The sequence below is a fragment of the Mytilus trossulus genome, chromosome 6, assembly GCF_036588685.1.
Source record: "Mytilus trossulus isolate FHL-02 chromosome 6, PNRI_Mtr1.1.1.hap1, whole genome shotgun sequence".
Taxonomy (NCBI): Eukaryota; Metazoa; Mollusca; class Bivalvia; order Mytilida; family Mytilidae; genus Mytilus; species Mytilus trossulus.
In genome coordinates this window covers 35,734,925-35,745,708 of record NC_086378.1, presented here as the reverse complement: position 1 = coordinate 35,745,708, position 10,784 = coordinate 35,734,925, and the positions used below count along the sequence as shown (strand labels likewise).

Genomic DNA, 10,784 nt, shown 5'->3' with positions numbered 1-10,784 from the left:
TTAAATAAGCCTACTAGTATTGCAATGTTTACAGTTACGGCGGAGCTTAAGTTTAATCTCAGTTGGGCCTCTGTTGTGCTACTTAATTAGATTAGAATCCTGGGTAGCGATATCATCTTTATAACAGATACGTATATAAGTATCCTCTTATTGTTACTGATATAACAGATGTCCAGTAGAGTTATCTCATTAAAATATAGATCTCTCATAAGACTTTCCATACGAGTAAGCTAGTTACAGCTAGAAGATCAGAGATTTTAATCAGATTGTCCAACATAGTTGATCAGCAAATCAAGATGGCCACATGTTGTGTTCGCTTAATCATCTTTAGGGTATCTCGTTTTAAAATGTATCCGATGATCATGCATGGGGGTAAAGTTTTGTCTATCATTATTTTAACCGTTATAAATAGCGAAAAAATGAAAGGGAAAAAAATATTCAGAATAATGAGCTCTTTCAATTGTATATACTAGTATGTCAAAACTGTTAGACAAATTCTTATAGGAGTTACGGCCCATAAATGATAAATTTTACAATTTTTTGTCTTTCTTTTTGTTGATTATCATGGAAACTATGATACATAGAGAGAAAGATTTCTTTTAAAGTATGCCTCGAATTATTTAAATTGTACTATAGATAAAAAGAAACACTTTAAATTACAAAAAAATATCAGGAAGGCAAGATCTATTGATAAGTCATGCAAAGAAACTAAACAGATTAAAAGATCACTGAGTAATACAAGGTCAACAAAATAGAGATTTTGGTCATGAATATAAAAAAGAAGATATGGGATGATTGCCAATTAGACAACTGTCCACGAGGGACCAACTGACACAGGAATTAACAACTATATGTGAACGTACGACGATCGCCAACAATGAGCAAAGCCCATATCGAATAGTCAGCTATAAAGTCCCCGAATGACAAATATAAAACAATTCAAACGAGAAAACTAACGTTCTAATTTATGTAGAAGTCTATTCTCGTCTACAATGTTGGAGAATGTGCTTAATGTTTGATATGCCCATAGACAAAGGTTAGCAACACAGACTGTTTAGAGTCTATAGTTATAGTTCGTTCTTATGTTGTACAGATACACCACTATCAAGGTTACGGAAGGTTGGTATCGCGCCGTGCTAACCCTGCAACATTCTGTATCTATGTACCTGTCCCTAGTCAGGAGCCTGTAATTCAGTAATTGTCGTTTGTTGATGTGTTATACATATTTGTTTTGCGTTCATTTTTTTTGTGCATAAACTAGGCCATTAGTTTTCTCGTTTGCTTTGTTTTGCATTTGTCATTTCGGGGTCTTTTATGCGGTACCGGCTTTGTTCATTGTTGAAGGCCGTACGGTGACCTATAGTTGTCACTTTCTGTGTCATTTAGTCTCTAGTGGAGAGTTGTCTCATTGGCAATCATACCACATCTTCTTTTTATGATTGATCCTTTACTTTCAAGTTCCGGCGTCGGACTCGATCATCCGTGATCGGGCGGTTGATGCCGTACTGAAATTGCTAGCTGTTCATATTTCTTGACCGAGATTCAGAAGCTCCTGTCATCATGAGATTTGAAAAAAAATTATTAAAGTGACAACTTAAAACGGCAAAAAAAAAATCATAAATTAATTTTAACATATGATATTTAAATATATATAAAAAAAATGAAAATAGTCTTTTCCAATTTTCCTTTCCGAGTTCCTTCTTGCAATCGACTCATCAGCTCCAGATAAGACTGGGTGTACAATCTCATAATATTGTCAGTGAGCTAGACAATGGATTATCTGATCTTCTTTCATTTTAAATTTCCCTGAGGAAAAAAACTCATTTAAATATCGAAATATTACAAATCATTATCTTAGAATTTCAAAGAATTAGACGTTAAAAATAAAAACCGGTGACTATTAAGCACACTTATTGAGAAAAAAAAATATTTATCTGTGATACATATTTTAAAATGCTTAGGAAAAAAACAAAGAGAATATTCAAAGTTATTGATTTATGATTCATCATTTGAATTTTCACCCTTCAGATTACGGGTTGCACAGCGTATGAATACATATCTGCAATTTACATTCAATTTCATTTTCACGTGTAATCAAGCGAAATTATGTATTAGTGCACGATATATTCAAAAAAGAAAATCGTCGATTTTATCAAAATTGTATTCATACAGAGTATGACTATTTTTACTCGCGTATTAATCACGCACTGACTATGCAAACAGGCTGAATCATATTCCCACGGACGCTTATGACAATTGTGGACAGTTTTGAACCTATTTCTACATTTATGTTGTTTTTACAGATTAATTAGCCTGGATTAAGTGATAATGAAAGCAAATCTCATATTAGTAGTTTTTATACAATCTGTATACTTATGTTTAACAGGTAGGTCGAAAATAATTATAATGAAGATCAGTGACAGGACGATAGTATCATTGTTATTCATAAACACACTGACACTTTTCAAATACCATTCATTTGGCATTTTATTGAACGAGATTATCTGTAGGAAATTGTTTAATGATGAGATAAGATAAATAATTGGTGTTGTATATAGTGATCTGATAAACTAATTAACAAATTCTGCCTCTCTGATGATCATTTTTTCAACACTGTTTAAATATCTTTAGAAAATACATTTTTTATTACAGTTACAAATGTGTAAACAAAATAGGATTATTTATTTTAGAAACCTTTAAATACATGAGATCAAGAAAATTTTAATGTGTGGCACAGATGGACAAAAAAATCATTATTTATGTGTCACAACTCACAAGTGTACATTTTGTAAAAGAAATTTTGAAAATGACATACATTTCATGTTTATTGATTCTCAGATGGTTTCCCTCCTTGCATAAAATTGATGTCAGAACTTTTCAATCATATCACATGTCTTATTTGTAAAATCAGACACCCCAAGGATTGCAATATCAGGAACTTGCATTGTAATACATTACATTTTTACATAACTTATTCCACATAAAGAAAGAAGGGAGTTGGGTACAACAGTTGTACAATGGTGTATATCAATGCAACAGAAGTCAGTGACAACAATCAGATATTGTATGCACAATACTGTAATCAGAGGCATAATTTATTGATTCTTCAAATATATTTTGTCTGATTATAATTAATATGTCTAGATCATTCATTTCTTTCATTTTTCCTGCAGTAAGCTTAATTTTAATGAACTTGTACAAGTTTTTGAAATCAAGCCAGCTTCCAATATATTTTTATATTCCAACACAAAATGAATGTGGAGAATTCAAATCAGATGAAATTTAAATTTGCAGATATCTTTTTAAATTCAGTAAATACATGTATATGTGAATTATTTATATACATGTACATGAATGAGTTTATTTTAAAAGAAATATACAATTGTGTGTACAAATGCATGAACAGTTTTGTATTTTGTGAAATGTATACATGTTTCTTTATTTACCTGTATACATATGTCGTTGCAATTTAAACTAGTTTAATGAGATATAGGCATAATATACATGTATATTGTATTACATTTGTAGCTTGCTGCTTCTAGCAGGGGAGCAATTGCCAAAAACTGAATATACATGTATATTGTATATGCCAAGTAGGGGTTGGATCCATTCATTTTAAAAAAAGGGGTTCCAACTATTCATGTATGTCCCGACCTAAATACATTGATTTAAAAAAAAAAAAGGGGGAATCCATGATTACCAATCAAAGCAAGGTGAAACAATTTTGGACTAATTATCATGTTTATGCTAAACAATTAAAAAAGATCAATCAAATCCTCCGTTGAATTATAGCACTTGCTTTAAAATTTTCCTTTCTTTTGAACTGATCTTGCAATTGACTGACAACAAAGACTGCATACATGTACCTATCTACAAGACTTTAAAGTTATGTTTTCACAGTTGTATAAGATTGCAAGAATGTACAAGGATGAGCCATTACACGTGCAATAAAAGTGTTTTACAGAACAGGGTGTTGTATTTTTTACCACACAAATAAACAATGAATTTCAAGTGAAGTATAAAAATGGCCTCTTTCCAAGTGAGATTAAAGGTAAATTATTTTTGAAAAGAGAATAGCTGTTTAGATACAGATATGAATTTCTCTATTTTAATGAGATAGTTGTAAAGAGAGTTTCGACAGATGGTGAAAACATGCTTACAGTAAACTTTCAGGTACATTTAATTATGACCTTGTAGTGGTTAGCTATAAATTCTATTAAACTAATTTATATAGCTATTCCATGGCCAATGAATACACATTTTTGCTTACCAAGTACATTGAATGTATAGCAATTTCCTCTATTAAGTATATTTGCAAGATGCCATTGTATGCACATTCAGAATTCTTTCAGTTTAAACCTAAATGTGCATACATGTAGATGGATTTTTACATTTTTTACAGTAATATTTACAATATTTAATCTTAAATTCAACTTATCAAATGTTCGGTTCTAATTTTAAATTCTTGGAATCGCAAATTTAGCCGAAATTTTCAGAAATGTTATCTGGGCACATCAAAGAAAGTTTTTTTTCAAGTAAATGTGCATGCACGCTTGCTCCAATGATTTCATCATTTGTTATGATTACTTGCAATTATATAATATAAGTATTTATTTAATAACTGCACTCCAGATGTCATTTACATGCACAGATGTGCATTGCACTCATTTGATGAGCTAGTCTACATTTTTTGCATAATTGTATGATAATATAGGATAGAAAGAAAATATAAAAACATGAAAGATATAACTCATAATTATAATGAATTGTCAGTAGTAAAGTGAGAACATTTTGGACTTGCAATAGTTACTTTGTTGAATAAGTCACAAATCTTAGAAACTGTCACAGCAAGCAAGAGTGATGGAGTGATTTCAATTATCATTTTGATAACAGGATGGAGGGAATGGTAGTATTAAATTCAAAATTTTTCACACATAAAGTGACATTAATGTGTACATTGACCATATTATGTTTGCCCTGGTTTCAATTTTCACTTCACCCAACAATCACACAGTTTAAAACAAAGGCAGTGCATTTGGTATTGGTTACACTTATACTTTGGCACATTTTAATTTTAGTGGCAAACATTCTTGTGATGTTAATGATTGTTGAAGACCTGTGTATTGAATTGCTTATTAGGTGCTGTTTGGCTTGTAAAATTAACAAACAAAGAGCTGTTTGAAAATGTTTATCTCGCCTGACAAAGTCATACCTGTCATAAGGTATATTGCTGTGAACAATTCAACTAATTGGTTCAGGCAGTAGTATGTAAAGAAGCCAGATTTCAGTGATAAGTTCCCTTCTAATAAGTGTCTTGTGTGTCAGTTAATAAAGGAGCCACACTTTTTTATTGGTTTAAGTGATTCATATACTTGTACACTGTGTATAGATTCAAATTTTTATAAATTTTAAAATTTGAAGTTTATCCATTGCTTTTTCAAAATGGTGAATCAACACCCATGAATCCACCACATGTAATTTAAAATGTATCTGGCATGTGTGCTTGATCCCGGTTATCATACTTCCACCTAACAAAGTGCCCTTGATTCAATGAAGCTCCCACAATTCCCTCAAATAAGACGTCTTTGAAGTCTCAATACCATATTGTTTGTTAATTTACATTTCGCATCTTTAAAGTGTGGGAATCACATGACCACACGATCATAAACAGTTAAAAAGGGATCATTTTAAAGAATAAGAATTGAATCATAAATTAAAAAGTGTCATAAAGAAATAAATTATAAATTTATGAGATTAAAATTTGTGTTTAACTTAATTTTGGTTACTACGTACATGTACATGTATTTAATGGAAGGCTGGTTCACATGATTTAGTTATCTACAACAATCTTTTTGATAAAGGTTAACTCCTGAATGTTAGAAATCCTGCTGATGATCTTGATAAAATTAATAGCTGTATAGCTAATATGCATTCATATTAGCTTGATACATGTACATGATAGCTAGTTGAAACATTATGAAGCAGTGGTGTGGGAAATTTCCATTTTCCAGTTACATGTTATTTACGAAAAGTCCTGTTGCAAGGACATTTTTCTAGATTTCGATGAAAATAAGATTAATTCAGCTTAATAGTCCCAACATGCTTAATAAGAGGGTTTATTCTAAAGCTTTTTTAATAGAAAGGAAGGTTCCAACTTGAGTCCTCCCAATTGGTCTCCTATCTTCTTTTGCCTATTAAAGTGTACATACTGAAAAACTAATTTTGAAACCTGTTTCTGTAAGTGTTCTGATGACTACATTGTATGCATGCACCAGTACATGTATGTCTCAGCTCAGAATCTTGACTGCTCTAGAGAGATTCTGATGTGTCTGTCATATTCACCACTCCTGTCAACTAAATTATTTATTAATGAATTAAAATTGAGTACTTAATGTAACATCATTCTTGAAAATAAACTCATCATAGAAACCAGGACTAAATTAAGTTTATACGCCAGACACGCATTTTGTCTTCAAAAGACTCATTAGTGACACTCGATTCCAAATAAGTTTAAAAAGCCAAATAAAGTACAAAGTTGAAGAGCATTGAGGACCAAAATTCCTAAAAGTTTTACCAAATACAGCTAAGGTAATCTATGCCTGTCAATATTTTTTAAACAGTAAATTTATAAATACTAGTATATATATATAACCATATCAATGACAATTCATGTCAGCACAAAAAAAGTGCTGACTCCTGGGCTTTTGGTACCCTTGGGGGAAATAAATCTCCACCAGCAGTGGCATAGACCCAGTGGTTGTAAATGTAAATGAAAGTGTTTATTGTGGAAGTCTTTCTCGAACAAAAAGAAATGGCATATATGCATGTTCACTTTTAAGGGAGGGGCTCAACATAAAAGTATGGAGCGTTCTATGTCCACTCAAAAAGATTGGGTTGCTAAATGCAATCATGGGCTAATGGAAATGGCTTATTACACTTGACCTGTAGTTAAGGTCAGTAGGACAGTTCTGTTGCATTTTGAATAGGTTGCAATTATATCTCTCTGTACAATGCTTGAGAATATGATACATGTACAATGAGCAAAAATGTATACATAGATCTGCAAATGTACAGTGATACTGGAATGTATCTATAGAAAAAAATATGATTCTAAGATACCCTTTTAAACTACAAGTAAATGTAGAATAAATTACATATATATATTATTTATGATTTTAAATGTCAAATGTTTATTTGTCATTTATTTGAGTTAGTTTCACAAAATTTATAAATAATTTGTATCGAAAGCAAGTCTTGTGCATAAAACACAAGAAAATGATGAATAATCCTGAAGATGATGTCATCGCTTGTAAAGGTGTTCGTATTGATTGGAGGTGACTTATTAATGCACCTTGATAGATGCAGTGTTTTAATTGATTTCTGCTAAGTTAAAATGCTGCAAAAATCAATCAACTAAATGTCTTTCAGCTCGGCTTGTCAACTTAATTACAAAAAATGTATAATCGTATTGAATTAAAATCATTGCTTTTAAGAATATTAGCACTGCTTTATTGTATAGAATATATACGTCTCTTATATGCCTACTCTCTAAGGATTAATTGGAAATTACAATGTATGACAGATTTGTATTTTCAAAGTGACCTTTAGGACACAAAATGTCATAACATCATGAAAGTATTTGCTAGACCAAAATAAACCTCACCAAAAAACCCAGTGGTGGACCCAGGGGGAGAGTTCCGGGTGTCCGACCCCGACTATCAATTCATTTGAATGGGGACATATATTAGTTGCCAGGAACCCCCTTTTTCTTCTGGGTTGGGAACCCCCCCCCCTTTTCAAAATGATTGGAACCACTGGTTTTTGATTGGGTTAATGTTGCTCAAGCCTCAGTCAGCAATTTTATTTTATTATGTTATTTACTGTTGTTTTCCTTTTTGTCTGTTTGTTTTTTTGCCTCAAGGTTGTCAGTTTATTTTCTACTATTGAGTCTGTTGCACATTTTGAGACAGAGCTTTTTTGAATGAAATCTTATACCTTAATGGAAATGCAATTTAGGGGTACGTACCGGTATATATAGTATGAATTACTTGAAAGCTCAATTACAGTTCATATATATCTATATATACTTCTACTTTTAATACTGTGTAATTTGATTACCAATAATAATCTAGGACAATTGAACAGTTGATAGAATAATAAATGGTGAGGAAATATCGAATATAAAGATATAGAATCTAATAATGTCTTGACCAACCAACAGCTATCTTTAATATCTCTGAATCGGAACGAATCCAGAATAAATTGAGTTGGAATTCCCGTAGGATAGGAATTATATTGTCCATATGTCCATAGATAGTTACATAATTTATTTTATGATGCATACAATTGTACAAGATCCCTGATCTGCAGTTCTATTGGAAGTTGACTCAGATTGTTATTGATTAAACAGTTGTAAATCCAAATTCTAAAATATACATAATGTACAAGCTTTAAGGTTTCTGCTGTTTGACAGCATTTTCATCCTGACTCAGTTTGGTATTGATTTTGTCTCTAGATGGAAATCCATTTCAGGGAAAATTCCCCCACACAGTCAGTAATACAAGGTATAATGCCAGATAATCAATAGCTGTTTTTAAAACAAATTATTTCTTTTTCCACTGTTTAAATGCTTATTTGAACTTTATGTTGGGATGCATATACATGTATCTATACTTGTATTGGTCATTTGAATTCTTTTCCAAACTAAAAATTATATTCTGACACCTTTAAGAATTCAGTAATCTACAACCTAAATTGGGCAGGAATATGCAATGTATTATATCAATCAGACATACGAGTCAGCAAGTGCTATTAATAGAAAAGAGAATGTCAAAGAGACAAAACCTGAATAAAGAGCAAAAACAGCCCAGGGCAACTAATAGGTCATCAACACAGCAAGCATACTCAGTTCACTAATCCATATTATTGAGAAATGAATTAATACATATACTAATGCGGCAACTTCCTGTTTCCTTTTAAGTTCTCTTAAAGCAGTTGCATGCAGCGATGCAGGTCCCCACTGACCAGTATTGGTCTCATTTTGCCTGCACCTGTGTTTTGTTTGGAGTATGAGGGTGAATTCATAATTACAGATGAAGTTATAATCAAGTTGTGGAATATGTGTCATTAGATATCTGAGTAGTAGACAATGCCAGACATGGCATTCATGTTCATTTGGTTTTCTGTTTTATCTACATATACTTATACCATGTTTATAAAACTTAAAATCTGTTTTTTGCCATTCAACAGGATGACTTCATATAAAAATTAACAAAATAGACAGATTCTCTGTCTTTGAATTGTATTTTTTTATACAATTTTGCACTGTTTTCGGTATACAAACTTATTCTCAATTAATTAATACTGAGTCTTATTGAGATATAAACATGCCTCCATTGGAAGATGGAATGTTAGATATTTCCAAATATTCACTAAATGTGTCACTGCAACCTGGTAGTAATTAAACAAATGACTGATGGTCAGCTTAGACTTGTCTTTGTACCATGCATGATCAGCTTCTTACAATAAAGTATCTATAACATCACACAGCAGGTGCTTGTTCTAGCGGCATGCTTTGTTTATTTATCTGATGTTGTTGATGATATGGACAGTGAAACTAACATCTGTACATACCATCGTGCATTTCACTGTACATTTGTAGTCAGTCTATGCCCCAGTAAGAATTTAATCAATCTTTAGCTTGTTAAACATCTTTAGCTGATTATAAAAATTGAGAGTTATGAGGAGTTCTTAAGTTTCAGTTTTTAATGGATTTTGAGAAATGAGTAGTTGAAAATGTGTATATATCATGTATATATAGGTCAAGGATTTTGATTAGGAAGATAACTTTTGGGGAAATTAACAGATTTTATGAGCTGTTGAAATATTGATTTTTTAAAAGCCAGAATAATTTGTAACATATATCATGTTATATGCCTGGCATGTGCATCATAATTTGAACTCATTTCCTGAATTATTATTTGATTTATGTAAATTTATCATTTTTACAATCCTAAAAACTGTAAATAATTCAGAACTTTTTGTGAAGTTATAATATTGCAAAAATTGAAACAAGACAGGTGATGCCAAAATAAAACTCTGTTTTAAAATTTTATAGCATTTTTTGGTATGTGCAGCATTTTCTGAAATGCAATTAATTCATCTCGCATTACGTCTGTTATCCAACAATCGATATTATAAAGGCACACAATAATTTCTGAATTTACAATAGAAATTTAGCAATGTACATTGCAATTATATAATTTTGACAAATAATTATATGCCCTAAATTTTGTTTGCCAAATCTAGGTTAAAGCAGATATGAAACATGTGTAATAACACTATTCTTCATTAAAGAATGCATTTAGCCTTGGAGATTACATAACCTTGATTTCATGGTTCAGTAATCAGAGATAAGTTGTTGGCTTTTTTTCAAGGCACTTTGAAATGATGCAAGTGTAAAATCAAAATGTCATCTGTGGTGTTAATATAAAAATAGGAAGATGTGGTATGATTGATAACTATCCTTGAGCAAATGTTGAGAGACCAAATGACAGAACTTTTACAACTATATGTCACTGTAGTGTTCAACAATGAGCAAAACTCATACTGCATAATAAGCCATTAATGGACTAGGACTGAAATGACATACGTAAAACAAACCTAGTAAGGAAACCAAGGGCCTGAATTTATACAAACCAATTCAATAAGCAATATATGTACAGGAACAAATGATAACCATTTGATTTCATGCTCCTGACTTAGTACATCATAAAGGCACCATC

The 10,784-nt window shown here is 31.4% G+C and overlaps 1 protein-coding gene across 4 annotated transcripts in view; it reads left to right on the top strand.

The window, feature by feature from the left end:
* Positions 1-2,135: 2,135 nt before the first annotated feature.
* LOC134721236 (neural cell adhesion molecule 2-like) overlaps positions 2,136-10,784 on the top strand; it is a 75,352-nt gene continuing 66,703 nt past the window's right edge. The window contains exon 1 of one of the 4 annotated variants that reach the window (XM_063584058.1): positions 2,136-2,386. In XM_063584058.1, the coding sequence (XP_063440128.1) occupies positions 2,329-2,386 (58 nt within the window). In that variant the 5' untranslated portion in view covers positions 2,136-2,328. The remainder of the gene's footprint in view (positions 2,387-10,784) is intronic. The other 3 variants (XM_063584059.1, XM_063584060.1, XM_063584061.1) reach the window with 3 other exon arrangements.